This window comes from Carlito syrichta, unplaced genomic scaffold (genome assembly GCF_000164805.1).
Source record: "Carlito syrichta isolate Samal-C Ts95f unplaced genomic scaffold, Tarsius_syrichta-2.0.1 Scaffold287654, whole genome shotgun sequence".
NCBI lineage: Eukaryota > Metazoa > Chordata > Mammalia > Primates > Tarsiidae > Carlito > Carlito syrichta.
In genome coordinates this window covers 442,991-463,150 of record NW_007231750.1, presented here as the reverse complement: position 1 = coordinate 463,150, position 20,160 = coordinate 442,991, and the positions used below count along the sequence as shown (strand labels likewise).

General features: G+C 53.6%; 1 protein-coding gene across 2 annotated transcripts in view; it reads right to left on the bottom strand.

Moving 5' to 3' along the window:
• The window catches only part of PARVB (parvin beta), a 69,018-nt gene that overhangs the window by 20,176 nt on the left and 28,682 nt on the right, over positions 1 to 20,160 (bottom strand). For both annotated transcript variants that reach the window (XM_008052905.2, XM_008052906.2), the window contains exons 4-8: positions 15,731 to 15,871; positions 14,356 to 14,471; positions 11,276 to 11,334; positions 8,264 to 8,283; positions 823 to 884 (exon numbers count right to left, since the gene is read on the bottom strand). In XM_008052905.2, coding sequence (XP_008051096.1) covers positions 823 to 884; positions 8,264 to 8,283; positions 11,276 to 11,334; positions 14,356 to 14,471; positions 15,731 to 15,871 — 398 coding nt within the window. The remainder of the gene's footprint in view (positions 1 to 822; positions 885 to 8,263; positions 8,284 to 11,275; positions 11,335 to 14,355; positions 14,472 to 15,730; positions 15,872 to 20,160) is intronic.

Below are 20,160 nucleotides of genomic sequence, written 5' to 3'. Positions count from 1 at the left end.
CATTTGACAGATGGAGAAACTGAGGCTAATTTTGTTTGCATAGTTTTTCTTTTTGTTTGTTTGTTTGTTTGAGTCGGGGTCTGACTCTGTCACCCAGGTTGGAGTGCAGTGGCACAATCTTGGTTCACTTCAGCCTCGACCTCCTGGGCTCAGGTGAGCCTTTCACCTCAGCCTCCCGAGTAGCTGGGAGGCCACCACACCATGCTAATTTTTAAATTTTATTTTATTGTAGCAACAAGGTCTCGCTGTGTGGCCCAGGCTGGTGTTGAACTCCTGGGCTCAAACAATACTCCCGCCCCAGCCTCCCAAAGTGCTACGATTACAGGCATGAGCCACCGGGCCTGGCCCATGCTGTCGTTTCCATGCAGATTGAGCAGCCGTCTGCCTGGACGGGTGCAGGCCCCATCCCCTGTCTGGCGGGAAGCTGGCCGGATCCATGCATGGCACAGCTCCGCCACACAGGCCTGCTTGTTTACGGGCAGGCTGTGAAGGCAACTTCATGGTAATGAGGCCGGGGAGAGTCAGCAGGTTGACGCGTCGGAAAACATTTCCACATTGAAAAAAGGCCTCGAGTCAGAAGGAACTGCTGGCTCGGTAATTCACTTAACAGAAGTGGAGCGGGTGGGCAGGGAGACACCCAGGGAGCCGAGATGTTGAGTTAAAAGGCGCTAATTTTATGCACTGTAGTTACGTTTCTGACTGTAATTACATTTCAATCCATGTGGCAAACATTTCAGAGATTCCAAACATTTTCCCACCTTCTCCCCGGCAGGGCTGTCCAAAAGCAACCAGTTGGAGGGGAACAAGCCACCCCGAGCTTACCTTCTTCACCACGCTGAGCTTGTCTGGGGCGTGGTCGAAGAGCGTGTCGAAGGCATCCCGCTCTGAGGACGTGTAAAGGAGACACAGAGAGGGTTTATGGAAGCCCGCGGTGCTATCCTCATCCCCGAGCGGCGGGGACAGCTGCCGATCCCTCGAGTGAGTGTTCAGCCTCAACACTCACGCCTGCCTAGTTCACTCCACTGGTACCTCTCCTTAGGAAGTAGGCGGACAGCACCTGGACATCTGTCCCATCACGTCCCAGGACGGGAGGCACCCTGAATGCCCCCTTCTCCCATACTCCTTGCCTGCCGGCAAACCTCACCTGTAAATCACATATGCCCCATTGCCCTGTACCTGGGAGCAGCTGCAGCCTCTAGCTTAATGAGTCCCCTTCCTCCACTCCTGGCCTCCCATCCCTTCTCCCTGGCAGGCAGAGTGAGCCCTTTAAAGTGCAAACTGGACCATTTCTTTCCTCCCTCCTTACCCCGACCTAGGCTAAAATCCTCTAACAGCTTCTCATCACTTAGAATAAAATCCATCCTCTCTCCCGAGGGTCTGTGGGATCCACCAGCTCAGCATCATCCTGGATACACTCACCCTCCCTGACTTCATGCTGCCTCCAAGGTGCTCCCGCTCACATCAGGCACATGTCCGCCTCCAGGCCTTTGCACCTGCTCTCTGAGTTGCCTCGCATCCTTGCTCTCAGATCTTACCTCCTAGGAGGGGCACCAGCCTCCGCTGTCTGACCTCTTTCTTGCTCAGGTGCACTTTTCCCTTGCCCTTGTCACTACGTGAAAATACATCTCATCTCTGTGTATCTGCCGGACCAGATGGGCAGCCCCTCGCGGCAGGGACCCCTGTCCTGCCTGTTCCCTGCACCATCTCCAGTTCCAGAACAGGGAAAGGGTGGCAGCTCAGAATGAATAAATGTATGGGAGATGGCCCTCCAGAACCTCTCCACAGCCATCCTTTCAGGGCCACCAGTCTCAACGGGGACAGCTTCAGGGACGGGCAGCTCACTTCCTCCCAGGTGTCCCATCCATCTTCCTCCTCTCAGATGAGTCCTAACTCTGCTAACTGACACACAGGTGCCCTCCAAATTAACACAGAATAAGCCCCTTTCTTGTCCAACCTGAGACCATCAACTCTGCTCTCAGAAAAGGCATTTCCAGCCTGACTACTGCCATGCGGGGATGCCCCATGGAGTTACAGGGGACAGAGGCCACTGCAGCCTGGACCCCAAGTGCAGGACCGAGGACTCTAGGGAGGGCACGGAGCCGTGGGGCGTCACAGCCAGGGCAGAAGGAAGGGGAAGGAGGGCATCTGGAGGAGACTGAAGGCCCCCAACATCCGTCCTCAAGGCTCCTGAGGGCAGTGCATGCTCAGAGGACCGAGGCCAGCAGAGAGACCGTCTGTTGCCAGCCAGGGCTTGTGTCCAAACCCAGTGCGGAGCCCGGCCTGACAGAGTCAGAGCAGGGTAGTCCAGGAGGCTGCCTCAGGGACCACTGTGGCCTGTCTGAGGGACAACGGCAGTGGGGGAGAAGAACAAGAAAGAGAAGGTACCATGGGCTGGAGTCGAGTAAGACAGAGTCTCCTTCTAGAGGAAGCATCCAGGCCCTTCTCCCCAGTTCGCCCCAAGAAGAAGGGCCCCAGGAAGTGGCTCATAGACCCAAGGAGCCCAGGCAGCCTCCTCTTTGGCCTTGGGCTGGGATGAGAAACCAAGAGGAAAGAAGGAGTATGCACGTGTGTGCACGTGTGTGCGCGTGTGTGCTTGCAGGAAAGGGTAGGGAATCTTCCCTCACCTAAGCACTGGCGTTGAAGAAAACGCCCTGCCCTCCAGACACACGCTGACTTTGCTAATGCAGCAGCCGTAGATTATCTTTATAATCGTCTAAGTCAGATTACACACCATAAGCCCATCTGCTAAGGGGCAAAAATGAAAACCTTAATCTTTACAAAGCAATAGGCAAACTTTAAATGCAGCTTAAGAAAAGCCCTGGGAGAAGAGTGCTTGACGTCAGCTGGGGTATATTTAGCCGGGCCACCGCTGGGCTGGCGGATCAAGCCGCGCAGGGAGGCCTCGGTGCCACTGAGGCGCCTCCACTCCAGCCGCCGCTCACCTGTGTCCCGGGACTCAGCCGCGTCATAAGGCCCGGGCGGCATGGAAGGGCTCTGAAAGGGGGCGGTGGGTACCAGGCCATGGGAGCTGGGCAAGCCTGCAGTGTGCCCGGCCTTGGAAATGAAAATAGATCCAGCCGGGAGTGTGGAGGCTCACACCTGTCATCCCAGTACTTGGGGAGACCGAGGCCGGAGGATTGCTCGAGCCCAGGGGTTCGAGACCAGCCTGGGCAAGATAGGGAGACCCCTGTCTTTACAAAATTTTTTTTAAAAATTGCTAGGCAAGCTGGGCTCGGTGGCTCAGCCTGTAATCCCGCGCCTTTGGGAGGCTGAGGTGAGTGGATTGCCTGAGCCCGCGGGTTCAAGACCCGCCTAGGCAACTTGGCGAGGCCTCATCTCCACAATAAATTAAAAAAAAAAAATTAACCGGGTGTGGTAGCACATGCCTGTAGTTCCAGCTACTTGGAAGGCTGAGGCGGAAGGATCGCTGGAGCCCAGCAGGTCGAGGCTGCGGTGGACGGGAGCGGTCACTGCACTTTAGTCTGGGCGACAGAGTGAGGCTCCAACTCAAAAAAAAAAAAAAAAAAAAATTGCTGGGCATGGTGATGTGCGCCTGGAGTCCCAGCTACTCAGGAGGCTGAGGCGGAAGCATTGCCTGAGACCAGGAGGTCGAGGCTGTGGTGAGTGTGGTCGTGCCAGTGACCTCCAGCCTGGGTAACAGAGTAAGACTCTGACTCAAAAAAAGAAAAAGAACAGAATAAATTCAGGTTCCAATACCAGCTGCCTGACTCTGACTTCATCCCATGACTACAAGTAAATCCTCCCCTTCTCTGCAGTGTGGGCATTCTGACAGCCCCTTGCCCGGCCAGTGGCACAGGAACCAAAGGAGGCAGCAAGCAAGGGGACAGGCACGTGACCTGGCAGGCACATCGCTGGCCCTCAGCCCCTAGAGCTCCCTCCCGTCATGTTCCTCCAGCCAACTTTCCCTCCCGAGGCTCTGGGGACGGCTAGAGAGATAGACAAGGGGCAGCCCTGTTCTCAGGAGGCGAAGAGGCTGAGGAGGGGTCTGGGGAGGAGGGGACACACCGTGGTGTCATGACCCTGTAAGCATCAGAAAAGAGGAAACCAGAGAGGCACCAAGCCCACCAGAGCGTTCCAGCATCTGCCCAAGCGCAACCCGCAAGAATGCTAAGCACGGTTCACGTCAAGTTGTTTTTGGTTTGAGTCAAGTTTCTCAGTGGGAAGATCTGTCCACAAGTGTTGAACGTCCGGCTTCCCTTGAAGAACCGGAGGCTGAAGAAACGGATTCTGCACTCCCAACTGGCATCTGCGAGCTGCCCACGGGGCAGGGGGGCAGGCTCTCCAGTCTGCCCCAGGACTCGCCACTGCCCACTGCCACCCAGCACCAAGGCCGAGGGGCGGCTGCTGCTCATCCCTTCATGGTCTGGTTGCTTTCTTCTTTCATGCTCCCGGCCTGGTCCCTGGAGGCACCCGAGTCTGAGATCCACGGACCAAGGGCTGGGGGCCCGAGGAAGGCGTCCCAGAGGAGCCTTGACGCTTGAACTGGGATTGCAGAGGCCAGGGGAGGAGGAAGGGCATTCCAGGCAGAGGGCACAGAAAGTGCCAAGAGAGGTGTCTGAAGCCCAGCGCAAGGCCAGGAGCCAGAGGCCTATGAGGGAGCTGACAGAGGCTGTCAGGGAACATGAGCATTGCAGAGGGCAGGAACCAGACGCTGTGGGATCAAGCTGGCACGTTTCGAACAAGCTCTGCTATAAAAATGGGAGAGACCAGGAGTTATCACAGGGCAAGGAAGGGATGAGGAAGCACGTCCTCCCCTTCCCCGAGCTCATGGCTCTCCATCCCTGCCTCGGGAAGGGGCTCTGGGCCAGCAGAAGCCTGGGGCGGGGGAAGGGCCGCCTGCGGAAAGAAGAGGCAACCAGCAAGCCCGTTGCCATGGAGACCAGGCTGCAACCTCCCGGGCAGTCCTGAGACCAGTTTCCACGGAGAGAAAAGGCTCTGAGCCCATCTCAGCCAGGACCTCCTTGAGGCCGGCAGAATTGGGCAGGGACCCCGGGGGGCCACTCCCCCGCTGGAATGCCAGGGGTGGGCAGAGTGGAGCCCTCTCCCTCCCTGGATCAGAGTGCTCAAGGGGAAACTGGGGCTCAGAGGTGGCTCCTGGCAAAGCCCAGCAGCCAACCATTAGCCAAGGAGGATCCGCCTGGTCTTTCGGAAACTTCTAGAAGGTCTGGTATCTGCTGCCTGTGGACAGTGGCCGAGGCAGGGCTAGCTGCTTTGTGGGGGTGCACCCCAAGGAAGACACGAAGAGGGGGCTCTAGCCCACAGGACACTTCTCTAGCTCACAGGTCTAAGAGCTGTGTGTGAAGGGACAGAGGGAGAGGCCGTGGTGCCCCTGAAATTTCACAGGTACCGCTGTCTGCAGGCATGTGGAGACCTACATGTGTAAACACGCGCAGGGAAGAAAAGCCAAGCACTTCCTGTGAGCAGAGTGCACCCTGTGGGTGTGTCGGATGATTACAGAAATAATAAGGTTGGGAGGGAAACTCATTCATGTGCTGGAGAGCTGGCAGAGACCACTTTGGGGCAGCAGGGTCAAGGAAAACCTCCCTGATAAGTGACATTTGAGCCAAGAGCTAGAAGAGTTGAAGAAGGGAGCCATGGGGTAATCTAGAGGGAAAGTATCTCAGGTGGAGGGCGCTAGAAGTGGGAGTGCCCTAAAGTACTCTCGGATAGGCGAGGGAGCCACACAGCTGGGCCTGGACATGCGGGGTCTAGGGGCAGGGACAAGGCCAGAGAGGAGGCGAGGGGTGTCCTCCGGTGAGGTGGCCTGGGAGGCCCTTAAAGGCCATTGCAAGGGCTGTACGCAGGAGAGAGAGCTGATGAAGGCCACCTCCAGGAAGCCCAGCCCCAACAATGGTGCAGAGGAACCAGCAGGGTAAGCCGGAGACCAGCACCCCCGGAAGGAAGCAGCTCCCCGGAGGAGGTGGTGCGGTCAGACCCAGGCTGGGCAGAGAGGCCACGGGGGGGGAAGAGGTGAGTGCCAGGGAAGCCACGACACGACGTGCTGCTGCTCCCTCGGGAGGGGTGCAGGCTGAAGCCCAGCTGCGCCCAAGGGTGCCGGGTGGGTAACCAGGAGACTCAGCGCTTGCGTCAGCAGAAGCAGTGAGGCCGGGGGCGGAACTAATTGCCTGTCACCGACTAATAGCCTGTGTGCATCTCCCAAGCGCAGCGTGTAAAGCCCACAAAGGAGTGAGAACAGTTCTGCCAGCCTCTCTGTGTTCCAAGCTTCCCCTCCTCCCCTCAAAGGGGTGGATGGGTGAGTCTCTCACACTGTGACACCTGGCTCTCCCACCTGGCTCTCTCACCGCCCTGCGCCCCAGACCCAAAAGCTCACTCATGAGCCTGGGGGCTCCTGGGTAGGCGTCTATGACCTCGGGCCACAGGGTGCTGCTCAGACAGGCTCGCGTGCCCCCTACGGAAGCGACTGCCCTCAGGTTCCCTGAACTTCCAGTTAGCCCCGAAACAAACAAAGAAGGGATGACGCCACGCAAAACCCAAACCCTCAAGCCCACTTTGAGGGGCCCCTCTCTCATCATCTTCTTGCCTCTACTACCCCACGGGGGTCTGAGCCTCCTCCGAGCAGAAAGGATGAAGAGGATAAAACAGAGGGTTTGTGCCCCCAAACCCAGACTCCACCCAGATGCGGAGCAGGTGGATGCCCCATGCTGGCCCCACGAGCCGTGTCCCCGCTGCAGTAACCTTCCTCGGCAACTGGAAACAGGAGGTATCCCTGTGCTCTTCCTTTACTTATTTATTTATTTTTAATAATAAAGACATTAAAAAGAGCTGAATTGCTCCTTTAAAGAAATAGTGGAGGCCTGTGAATCTTCCTGGCATTTAATTTAGTAGCTTAGGGTCTACTGAAGAAAGCTTAGGGGACACACAATTCCTGCATCTTCTAGATACAAGACCTGCAGGATCTGAGCCACATTTGTTTTCTGAGACTACGGATGCCCGAGGCTGAGCCAGCCCTGTCCTCCCTGTGCAGGTTCACGGGTGGTGCCCCAGCCCCAGGACCCCGCAGGAACGGACACCAGCTCCAGCTGGCAGGTTTGAGAGGCAGGCAGGGAAGATTCTACTAGGTTTTCATTTTTCTTTTCTTTCCTTTTTTTGAGTTGGGATCTCACTCTGCATCCCCAAGCTGGAGTGCAGTGGCACCATCACGGCTTACTGAAGCCTCCACTTGGACTCAAGTGATTCTCCCGCCTCGGCCTCCCGAGTAGTTGGGACTACAGGTGGGCACCACCACACCGGCTAATTCTTTTTTTTTTTTGTAGAGAAAAGGACTTGCTATGTTGCCCAGGCTGGTCTTGAACTCTAGGGCTCCACTGACCTTCCACCTCGGCCGCCCAAAGTGTTGGAATTACAGGTGTGAGCCACGGTGCCGGGTCCCATTTTTCCTTCTCACTGCGGTTCTCCTCTGCCCACTCGCTGGAGAACATGGTATTTGGGGGTTGAGCGCTTTCTCTTTTAAAATTCTCCCCAAAGCAGTGAGTCTGACCCAGACCGAGAGCTGGGGCTTTCTGTCTCTGAGGGTTTGAACGTTATTACCACCCCTCACTGAGATGAAGATGGGGCCACGGGCTTCCATGGGGGAAGATGGGGCAATGCCCCCCCCGCTTGGGAACAGACACTGAAACTAACCGTAGTAATCTCCCCATATAAGAGGGCAGGTCCTGTGCCCCACAGGGCACACACTTGTGATCTCACCTAGCCCTCTCAGCAGCCCCCATCTGGGTGGGCCTATTACTCTCCCATTTCACAGACGAGGCGCAGAAGGGTGAAGGGGCAGGTCAAAAGTCACCAGCCAGGACCAGAGCCACTCTGTGTGACCCTAAGGAAGTCTGCTAAATCAGCGATTTTCTGGCAGGAAACATGTATTTATGTGCATCCCACAAGGCAAGTCTCTCCCGTTAGCTAACTAGTGTTCAGGCTAATCTCTCCTCTCTCTTTTATCCTCATCAGTTACTTCTCAGGCCACTCCACCAGGCAGCCACCTGGCCTTCCACCTCCCTCCTCCAGCACCACCCAGTCCCCTCTCAACTCTGAGAAACAACCCTGTGAGCTGAAATACGGGATGGCGGGGAGGGTCAGGCTTACACACTTTCTCTAGGATTCCAGAGCTATGGGGACAGTGAAGCCAGCCTGGGGTTCTGCTCCCCCTGCATGATCATGGGAACCCCCTGGAGCTTCCTGGGGCAGCCCCAACGTGCCTCAGTCTCCCCCCCTCCTCAGGGTTACTTACCAAATCGGCCCATCATCATCCTACAGACAAGAACACAGAGAGAGTCGTCAGATGGGCCACTCAAAACACACTTGAACAAGCAGCACGGTGGAGGGTGATGGAGTTGGCCAGAAAGCCGGGAACCCCTTACTGCCCAGTCAAAGGGCCTGCTGATAAGAACACAAGTCACATTTGCTACATCCCGTTCTGCTCTAATTACTAGTGAGAGGTGCTTGTGTGGATGATTAACGTTTGCACAAGATCAGTAGCAACTCGCCACCTCTATTTGTACATGAACCGCTCGTTAATGCCATTTGGAGGGGATGTACTTGAATCAGAAAGCGGTGAATGCAGAGAGATCTCAGCAGACAGCAGGTCTCTGGCTGCCGTGGAACGCAAACCTTAAACCACAGGGCTGTAGGTTCCCTGAGCATCAAGTTTCGGCAGGGAAACACGCAGAGCGTGCAGGCACCCACGGCAAAGCCCTAGCTTTGGGCAGGTGGCAGCTGGAAAAAATGAGGGAGCAAAGACTAGTTTCTCCCTGAAGGTCCCTGGCGCACGAGTACACGGACCCTTCCGACGCACTCCCTCCCTGAGAGACAAGGAGATCTTTATTTCTTCCCCAAATCCCTCTAGGCTCAAGCCTTTTTTGGCCCTTATTTGAGCACCTACTAGGGGCAGACCATACAGGTACAGAAATTAATACCCCTGGAGACAAATGCCCAGTGGCAACTGCCCTCGGAATGCCTAGTGGTGAGAAAGACTCATAAGCCAATATTTCAACATGGGCTGCGTGCACACAGACGCTTTGGAAGCTAACAGGAAGCCAGCACTCCTGCTTGGCAATTGGAGAGGGCTTTCTGGAGGGGTTGACCTCACAGCTGCCTCCAGAAAGAGAAATGGGAAAGGCGAGACTAGGAAGGAGGTGGCCATGATGCCTTAGGGAACTGAATGTGGGTCTTTGGCACGGAGTGGTCTCCGGCAGACATCTGATGACACGTGGGGGGACGTATCTGTTCCATCAGATTCTCTCTGTGACTGCAAGGAGTTGGGGGGACAGGAGACAGCAAACCAGGAATCGGGAGACGGCATCGTGGATGAGCCATGAGGGGAATTTATCTGCAGTGTGAGTGACACCGGCCTCTCCCCCACCATCGGCCTTGGCCAGCAGAGTGATGCTGACTCAGAGCTAGAAAATCCCAGCCCTCTCCCAGCTCATGACTGTCTGGCATCCATTGAGCCTGCTTCCACTGAAACCTCCTCTGCCCTGATGGCGGGGCATTCCCTCCTCCTGAAAATTCCCTGAGGGCCCCCTGCCACTTCCCACATGCCCCCTGTGTTGGACTTTACATTTCTGTGGATATGTCCTTTCTCAGCAGCGTGACAGACAGACAGCCCTGGAGGAGAGAAACTGGGTCCGGACACACCTCTTAGCATCTCCCGGGACATCCTGGTGCTGGCCTACAGTAGGCCCCTGGTGCTATTACTGCTGGTGAATTGTTGAGGCCATTCTCCCACCCACTTGCTCCCTCCCTGATTGTCTCTGGGTACTTCTGGTTTACCCAGGATGACTGCAGGGCCCCCAGCTCCTCCTTGCTGCCCTCCCTCTGGCCACACCCACTTTGTGGGCTACCGCAGAGGGGGCTACGGTTGGTTCCCACTGTGGCACGCCTGCTGCAATATGCCTGGGCCACTCCTGGGCCAAGAGGCAGTCTGTCTCCCACTCCCTGATCCAGGATGCCCATGACCTGCTTTGACCCACAAGGATATAGGTATCCAAGACAAGGCCTCAAGGGACCTGCAGCTGCACTTGCACTCTCTTGGAACCCTGAGGGGACTCTGGGGAGACACCCAGCTCCGTAAGGAGGAAAGACACAGGGGGGAGGCCAGCACCAACTGCCAGCGTTGGGGGAGGCCATCTAGCCTCCCCAGCCCCTGTTGGACCTTCAGATGTCTGCAGTCACATGAGCAACTCTGAGTACCAGCTGAAGAACCACCCAGCTGAGCCCAGCACACATTGCTCACCCTCAGAATTGTGAGCAGCAAACATTTTAAGCCACTTGGCTTTGGAGGGTGACTTGTTACACAACCATGCAGACCTAAGACACCAGCCCAGTCCCAAGTTGCCTTTCTCCTACTGCTGATCAGGCCGACCTGCCTCCAAAGGCCCACTGTGCTGGGCACAAAGCCACGCTCCTCATCTTCCCCTCCTCCAGTTCTTCCCATTCCCTTCCGTGGGTCTGGGACTGCCTAGGAGGCCTGGAGCTGGGCCTGTGCACACCAGCGTCTCCTCAGTGTCCCTGACGGCTCACACGCCATGAGTGGTTTCTAGTGTCAGCTCCAATTTTTGACAGACTATTCGTAAATTCACAACATAATCACATTAATCACTCTGTGAACAGAGCTGGTGGTTAGCTGAGACCATCAACATTTATATTTCCTATTTCATCTGGAACAGGTTTAGTTGAGAGACAAAAATGTAGTGAATTTTAAAGACCCTTACCAGGGTGTCACGAGGGCTCCCAAAGCCCATACACAACATGCACCATTTGATTTGCTATTTTCAATAGATTTAAAGCCTTTAGACTTAACTCTTGCCCCTGGCTTTCTCTAGGAGACAAACAACAGTTCGTTCAGCAGTGCCTGTCAACAAAAGGCTCTGGGTTAGACACACAGCTCCATCCCTCTGCCGGTGCTAACATGGGTGGACGAATGCACCGGGATGGAGGGTCTCTCTAATCATCCTGAACCCGTTCTCTCTGCCCATCCCACCCTGCAACACCTTTACAGCTCATCTTCTGAAATAAGAACTGAAAACTCCCCAGGCTCTGGACCATAACTCTGTTCTAGTGTTGAGAACTCTGACGAAAGTGTGTGGGGAAAGACTGGGAGCCTGCATGGGAACCTCATGCTAAGACAAAGGGATATCAGGTGGGAAATGGCCCCACGCGCACCAGCCTCCCTGGCAGCAGCCTGGGATCTGGCTCACTCAAGCGGCAGTGCTTGGAAGGGTGGGGCAGTGGGTCCACTTACTCTGTGGTTGTGGTCAGCTCCTCTGAGATGTGGCTGGAATGCAGCAGTCCTTCCCGCTTCTGAAAGCCCCAACATAAATACACAAAGTCAGGCAGGCAGAGAGAGGAGGAAGGACATGTCAACAGGGTGACTGATGGTGCATGCAAAGGGCCCTGGGGCCGGGAGACCATCTCTCAAAGCAGCAACGGGAGAATGAAGGGATGTGCTGAATACCCAGGGGGATCACAGGGTGCACCCCTGGGGATTATGGGGAACACTTTCAATGGCTGCAGCCTGTCCCCAACTTTCTCACCCAGTCTTCCACACTGCCCCGAGAGTCAGCATCTGTGTGGATCTCAGGAGAAACACCCCAGCTCGGGATTCCCGCAGCTGGGAGAGGTCAGAAGGAATATAAATGACAACAAGGGCTGGGCATGGAGGCTCATGCCTGTAATTCCAGCACATTGGGAGGCTGAGGAAGGAGGACTGCTAGAGCCCAGGAGTTTGAGACCAGCCTGGGCAACATAGCGGTACCTCATCTCAATAAAAATTAAAAAAATTAGCCTGGTGTGGTGGCCCATGACTGTAGTTCCAGCTACTTGGGAGGCTGAGGCAGGAGGATCACCTGAACCCAGGAGGTCAAGGCTGTGTCAAGCTGTGATTTTGCCACTGCTCTCCCCAAAATTCATGTCTACCCAGAACTTCAGAATGTGATCTCATTTGGAAATAAGAGTCTTTGTGGATACTCGTTAAGATGAGACCATAATGGATTACGGTGAGCCCTAAATCCAGTATGACTCATGTCCTTATTAGACACAGAAACAGACAGATGGAAGAGGCCAAATAATGATGTTTTTTTTCAAAAAAAACAGACAGATGGAAGAGGCCAAATAATGATGGAGGGAGCCACCTGAGTGATGTGAAGTGCTAAGGATTGACAGCCTCCACCGGAGCTGGAAGAGTCAGAAAGCAGCCTCCCCTAGAGCCTCCCGAGGGAGCATGGCCCTGCCCACACCTCAGCTTTAGACTTCCGGCCTCCAGAATTGTAAGGGACTAAATGTCTGCTGCTTAAGCCATCAAGTTTACAGAACTTTGGTACAGCAGCCCAAGGAGACTGACCCAGTAGGTGACACACTTTTCCTGGAGCCTGGCAGGTATAAAGACGCTACAAGGGTGCCAAAGGAGGGGGCTATGGTGATGGTGAGGGTGATAGCCCACCCATTGCAGGAGCTCTGCGTGGAGCTGGGCGCTGACTCATCCAACCACCACCACAGGCCCCTAGGTAAACCCCTCGAGGCACCGAAAACTCACTTCCTGCTGAGACGGCCCATGGTGGACACCACCCAAGATCTGAGCTTCGCTTCCAGGGAACTCTCAGAACTGGTTCTTATTAATGAACAATTGCGGCTGGGTGAGGCTTATCCTGACTGATCTCAAGGGAGCCCGCTGAGGAAGGTCCAGAGACATTGTGAACACTTAGTCACACACCAAACATGCATCAGGCACCTACCAGTTGCTGGGCCCAGGTCTAGGTATTGGAGACACCAAAAGTTTGTAGTATACGCTCAATTTTATGAGGAACTCACTGCAACTCAGTGAAATCAAGCCATTTGCCCAAGGCCACGCTCCTCAGCAGCAAATGGGGCCCTCCCCTTAGTTCCTTCCATCTATGAAATGCCACATTCTTCGCAGGGCCCCATCCTGAATTGGATCACAGACCACCTGAGTAAGCCCAAAGGTGGAGGGACAGGCCAGGGGACTGGAGAGGAAGGCAGAAGGTGGCTCTGAGGTCTGGGGAACAATGAGCCAGTTGCTGGGACTTCCTTTCCCTGTTTCATTCCACTTCGGGCATGGCCCAAAGAATCCTTCTCTGACCCTGGTTAAGGCAGAAAGAGCCAGCAAGTGCTTGCCCGGGTCACTCAAATTTTCTGCAAACCTAAAAGATTGTCTTGGCTCCAAGTGCAAGCATGAAAGGAAATACCCCGGTCACTGAGCCTGCACAGCACTCGTGGGGCCCCGAGTCTGACGTCGGCAGGTTTGGGAATCACATTCCCGTGTGTCCTTGGGAAGCCTTTCCAGGCCGGCTGCCTGCAAGCAAGCATCCAAAACAAGGAGCCACAGGAACGGCCCTTGGGGCCCAAGTCACCACCACCAACCACAGACATCCTCTTTAGGAAGGAAACGTGGAGAAATGCCAGGCGGCCCTCGCCCTATGCCAGAGAGGGGCAGGCCCGTCAGGTCAAGACCGAGCTGCCAGGGTAACAGAGGGGTCAGAACGGCTCTGGAAAACACAGCCTTGGCCAGGTCCTTGAGGTCCACAGAGACCACAGGACTGACACATTTAAAAACCAGAGAAGAGAGCAGAGCCGGATGTCTTAAGTAACACAAACACTCGAGACATCCAGGTTTCGAGCGTAACCTCAACTCTCTGGCACATGTAGTCGCTCCTTCAGACCCCGAGTGTGTTTTCCTCATTCTATACCCCCAGCAGCCTAGCAGAGTGCTTGGTGCTGAGTGGTGCTCAGTACATGCTTACTGAACAGAACTGTACACACAAACCCCAGGCAGAGACTGTCCACTTAAATGCAAGGGACACGGCAAGAGAAAGGCAATTCCACCTCCACCTCCCTTACAAGGCCTGGGGTCCTGGTTTCATTTCTCCGAGTGAATCAAGAGAAACGAACCTAAAAAAGGGAGATGATGGGAGTGATGGGTATAATACCCAGCAAATGCAGAGAAGTTTTAATTTGGGTATCTATTTCATACCGCTGGTCCCAACCTCCTCCAATGAGTAATAAGCGCATTCAAAGGGATTGAATTCCAACCAGTTGGCTTTGGAGAGAAATGAATGTTCTTTTCAAAAATGTGGAAAATTAAATCTCAACACCCTCATGCCTCCGCTTCTGCCTCTCATCAAATCAATGCCATTGTTCCCGCTCCAATCATTTATCTCGAAACCAGGGTGAGACATCCATTTTGTCAAAAGGGAAAAAGAGAAGGTAGCCTCGTGGGGGGAGAGGAGGGGACAGGGGAACGGCAGGAGGGGCAAGATGCTGCCTCTCGAAAGAGTCAGGGCGAGCCAACCCCGGGGTTGTACTCACCCGCACGACCACCACCTGCACAGAGACGTGCTCGGGAAGGCGGATCGGGGCCCGGAAGTGCATGGCCAGGGAGACCAGCAGGTGGAGGATGGCCACCAGGTTCTTCCCGTGGATTGCTTCGGGCAAGGAAGGAAGAAGGGAGATGCTTTAGGTCAGGTTACAAAGGAGCCCCGGGCCCACTCCCCAAAGGTCGCAAAGATGCCGTGTCCAAACAAGACCTCGGTGAGGCCAGGACAGAACAAACCATGGAAAAATTAAGAGTGCTGACGAACATCCTGGGCAAATTTATTTCCAGTTTCTGATTTTTTTCTTTCCTGTTGGCCTAAGGTGACGTGTGCAACCACTTTTAAAAGCACGGTGTTTTTGAAAGCCATAAATTGGGTGGTGATAAGGAGAGGGAGTGAGCAGAATAGTAAAATTAGCACAACTGAAGGGAAAAGATCATGAAAAACAGGTCACGGCCACTTATCCATCACAATAATGTACGTTATTATCTTTGGCACTAAAAAGTGCTCTCTCTATGCAATGAGCCATCCCAACAAGGGTAGGCTGTCAAGGGCAAATGTGGCTCTGGGAACGTCAGATGTTAACTCCTATCCTGCCAAATCAGTCCTATCCCTTCCACAGCACGCGGACTAAGGTTTGGTTGTAATCACCACGGCTGTGATGGGCTTTACAGCTTACAAGGCATCTGATTCCCCACCCACCACATCCCCAGCAAAGTCCCAAGGTCAAGAGACCTTGGTGCAGGACCAAGCTCCAGGGTCTCCATGCTCCAGGGTCTCCCCTGCCTAGCCCGGGTTGGTCTCACAAACCACAGAGGTCCCAGGCCCCACAGAGCTCTGAAGCCACACTCTGACCCCTGCTTTGACAGTAAGGAGGTGAGGGAGGGGCAGACAGGACAGAGGAGATCTTTCCAACTTCTCCTGAATTAGTGTTTCACCTTCCGGGTTTGTGTCTTGGCTAGCAATATCGTGATGTTCCATTTCCTAATACCAGCCCGCTCTGTGACACATTCAGTAAGACAGCTCACTTGGTGTTACTGCCATCAGGATGGGGGTTGTCTCAGGGCCCACGAGAGAGAGGCTTCTTCTGCCTCTCGAAATCGCCCTGATCCACTCGCCTCTACTCCAGCATGGGAAGGACAGGGCATTGCAGCGTGTCTTTGCCCCTCTTCCACGAGCTCCCTAACCTTTCTCCTCTCCTGCCTTTCTCCCCTGCAACGGGGCCTCTCAGGCAGGAGGTTGAGCTGGTTTTCAAAATGCAAGGCCAGATGCGATGATGCATGTCCATGACAAATGTTGATGATGAATGTCGGAAGGGTGGGCGCCGTCCACACGCGCCTCCCGCCCCCAGCCCACAGCGTGGGACTCACAGTCCACGGTCCACCGGAGCGCCCAGCCGTGGGGCCGCAGCAGGTCATGCACCGCTTCCAGGACTGTCTGCAGCTTCTGTTTCTGCCCTATTTCGGACTGCGTCACCTCAGCCACGTTCAGCTTGCAGCCTGCCAGTTTTTCTGCAAGGAGAAGGACAGGAGCAAAAGGCAGAGGGGTCAGAAAATGCTGGAGGACCTCAGGGCTGTCAGTGAACCGGCTGCAAGGAGGTCCCCAAGGTGGGGCAGATGACCACGAAGCAATGGGGGCGTCACGAGATGTAGAACCACAGAATTCTGAACTTTCAGGTGGTTCACATTCCTTGGAAAATGATTCCAGAATGAAAAGTGAGGACTAGTGAAGGGTAAAACTGGGGACATTCTATGCACATAAAATGGAAAAAAATAATCCAAGAGGCGGGTGGGAGGTGAGGAGGTTACCTGGGAGGAATAGAGTGGCGGTCAGGACATGAGACAGCTGTCCCAGTGGATCCCAGAAGGGAGAGGACTCTGATACAGATAACGAAAAAGGTCTTAGGAGCTGTTTCTGCCTGCCTGCACATCTGAGGCTCCTGTTCTTGTTTCACTCACATTCTGACACCGCTATGAGAAGTTTGATTAGCGATTCACAGAACCTGCGACTGTTTTATTACCAAGAGTGAGCAGGAAGCCACCCGAGAAGCGCGGACAATAGCTGTCACCTTTACTCAAGATTCAATTACAGAGACAGAGCCCAGCTGGGCCACGCGCCTCCAATTCCCCTTTGTAAGCAGTAGGTGCCCACAGACACCGGCCACAGCACTCGACCCCACACCTGTTAAAGGGCAACAGGCAGGGAGGAGCCCCAGGTCTCCCTCCTGGTCTTAGAATCTAAGACTCAGGTGTGTCTTGACATATCTCCTCTGCAAAGCAGCAACAGCAACATCACAGAACACCACGACATAATTCCCTGGGAGGATGACGACAAAGCACTCAGCACAGAGCCTCCGGCTCAGAGCTGCTGTTTGGCCATGCTGGCATGGAAGGGCAATCATAAAAGCATCGATCCAGGCCAGTCACACATGGGGTTTCCTGGTGCAAGTGACTCCCGGCACCAAGTTCTGTTTAAAGCGTTTGAGCTGGAGGACCCTGTGACATCAACATTATCCCCTCTCCATGGCCTCCCACCCTTAATTAGAATAACAAACAGCTTTGGTATCCCATGATGATATAATCATAAAGCAAAGCCAGCTGGTCTTGAGATACTCATTCATTCGCCAATAGGTACTGAGCACCTACGCACCTACTCAGTAGCAATAGGCCCTGTCCTAGGTGCTGGCTACGGCTCAGATAAGAGAGGTCTCGCGTAGGGAGATAGACAAACATAAACAATGTCCGATTGTATGGTGGTGAGTGCAAGAGGAAAAACAAACCGCAACAAAACATCCTGCAGGGGAATGGAAATGATTCCCGTTTATACATTTGATTTTCCTCCATCTGTGTTTAATAGCTCCTAGCTGAATAAAGCACAGCTGTCTGTATGAACACCCAGAAAATACACAGCAAGCAGGTTCCCAGGTGTTCAACAACCGGGGACAGGGCAGAGCAGGGGCCCTTGGAGAAGGAAGCGGGGGAATGAGATTACAGAGAGCCTTGCCTTCTAGAAGAGATGGGGAGCCTGGCTTGCCCTGACTGACCTGCTCCCAGAGAGCCCTGCAGATTGAACGTGGCCACACGTTCAATGTGGAAGAGGAGAAGGAGTTGACAGAGAAGAGAAGGAAACTGTATTACTCACTGGGGCTGCTGCAGCAAAGCACCACAAGTTGGGTGGCTTAACTGAAATGTATTGTCTCACAGTCCTGGTGACTAGAAGTTCAAGAGCAAGGTGCTGGCAGGACGGTTCCTCCTGGGATCTCTCTCCTTGGCTTGTTGATGTCACCTTCTCCCTGAGTCCTCACAGGGTCTCCCTTCTGTGTGTGTCTGTATCCTAATCTTCTTTTCTCCAAACATGGGATTAGGGCTTATTCACTGAGCTCATTTTAACTTAATTACCTCTTAAAGGTCCTATCTCCAAATATGGTCACATTCCAAGGGGTGGGGGTTAGGACATCAACGTACAAATTAGGAGGGAATGCAGTTGAACCCACAACAACCCAAGGAGACTGGCTGTGTCCAGGTGCTGCCTTAGTCTGGGTCTTTGGTGACTCTCCTGTGAGGCAGAGAATACAGTACTTGGCCACTAGCATTACCAGGCATCACTGTGCACACTGGGGCCGGGTGGGGGCAGCTGCAGGAGCAGCTCAGGGCTTTGTTATGGTCAGAATCCCCATCTTCCTGAAAGAAGACAGAGAAAGAGACAGAGAAAGGTGGGGAGATTCTCACGTGCAACAGGTAACCCTGAGTGATGGCCAAATGTGGAGTTGTGAGCATATACAAGGAAGGGCCTGGCTTTTGCAAGGAAAGGGTGTGCCCATGAATTAGCAGCAGGACAACAGCTAGCCTGGGAGCTCCCTCAGCAGTCCAGCATGAGCAGCCTCACTCTGGACATGCACAGTCTACCTTGAGAGTAGCCCTGCAAACACAAAGGAGCTCCACTCACAGAAACCAGTCATGTGGCAGAGAACCTGGCAGCTGCTTCCAGAATCCCTCAAGAAAAGAGACTCATGTGGTGTCCTGTTGGCAACACTCCCCATCCCCCAACAGCAATCTCCACACGGCCAAATCCAGAGGTCTGTCCTCTATTCTCTCACTCACTCCCACCTCCTTGAAATACCTTCTCCTCTATCCCTCTCAAATCCAACACTCTTCTGGGCCCCCTCCTTCACAGCCAATCCCCATCAGACTCCTTTGCTGGAACTTCCTCTTCCTGACCACTAATGGCTGACAGCCCAGGTCCAGTTCTCAGACTTCCTCTCTACTGCAGATGCTCAGAAGTCGGTTTTGGCCTTGGCATTCAGTCAAAATCTCCTATTTGGTTTTGGTTTCTCCCTTTGGAAAGCCAGAGAGCTGAATACCTGCATAACTGTCATTCTTGGTGTCCCTGGACTCAAGGATCATGTGATAACATAGGTTATTTTTCGTCTTGTCAGTGTAACAACACCATTCACACAACTGGGCAAGACATTTTTATATTCTGTTGATATCTGAATATTTTCCTCTGAATATTTTCTTTATTTCAGTCAAGTAAAATGGTAGGTCAAGCCACTTGACATACTAGAGATTTTAGAATTGCCTTCTCAAGTATGTATGCAAGACAGAAAAGTGAGATGAACAGCTCTGTGATACACAGGCTGCTTGAGCCAAAGCAAGCTTCATGCTATATCTTACAAATAACAAAACTGATGTAGCAGGATTCACTAACAATTGCAGCAGCTTCAGGGGAAGTGCCACATTTGCTGGGGCTAACTGAAGAGGGAACCAAAAGGATGTGCCTTGAGAGGGAAGGATGCCTACTCTAAAGAGACCCATCATTCTGTTCCATGGAAGGCACTGGTATTGTCTACAGGCAACCATGGCTGAGATACAGATGCAAATTCAGAGCCAGTCCTGTGTTCTGTGTTCCTGAGGGCCAGTTCCATAGTCACATTGCTAGGTATAAGGCTCAGGGACACACTGTTTCAAGAGATTGGGTGGGAGAAGTCACAGGTGCAGGCAAAAGAATCAGAAATAAAAAAGGTAGGTGAACACAACACTCAAGTTTGCTTCTGAAAATATTGGAAAGTATCTGCTTCAGACAGTGAGCAAAGCACCAATTGAAGGTACTGCTTCATTAAGGGATTATTGTCACCAACAGCCAAATCATCAAGTCCAAGAGAATAAGTCTCTACTATGATCAGTCATTTTCAGAGAGAGAGAGAAAAACTGACAACCCAGAAGAAGCTTCACCACCAGGAGTGAGCGTCTATCATCACAAACATCCAGTTTGAAATCCTCAAGGGCAACCAGCACCTGACAGTGTTGAGAATGACTGTACTGACACTGCGGTGTAATTTTTATAATAAAATTGTGATCATTATGAAACAATCTTGACAAACATTTCAGATTTATTCTTTTACAATGGAAGCTCACTCTAAGATAGGGATTTTCACCTTAGCCAAATATAGATACTGATTCCTGATCATTCGGCATTCACCCAAATAGCAAACTGGAACACCCTCTCCAAGTGAAGCCATCCAGTCCCATGCCAGGCTCCATGTTTACACTGTGGCCTGGCCTCTGGTGGGGCAGGCATCTCAGCCTCAGTACATGCAACACCAAATTCCTCCTTCCCCAACTCCCATTCTCCTCCAAGGACTTCCTCATTGACCAGTCACCCAAGCTATAAACCCGGCCATCAGCCTTGATTCCTCTGGCAGCCTGAACACCTCTTGGCCGGGCTTGGTGGCTCAGCCTGTAATCCCAGCACTTTGGGAGGCCGAGGCGAGTGAATTGCCTGAACCTGCGGGTTCGAGACC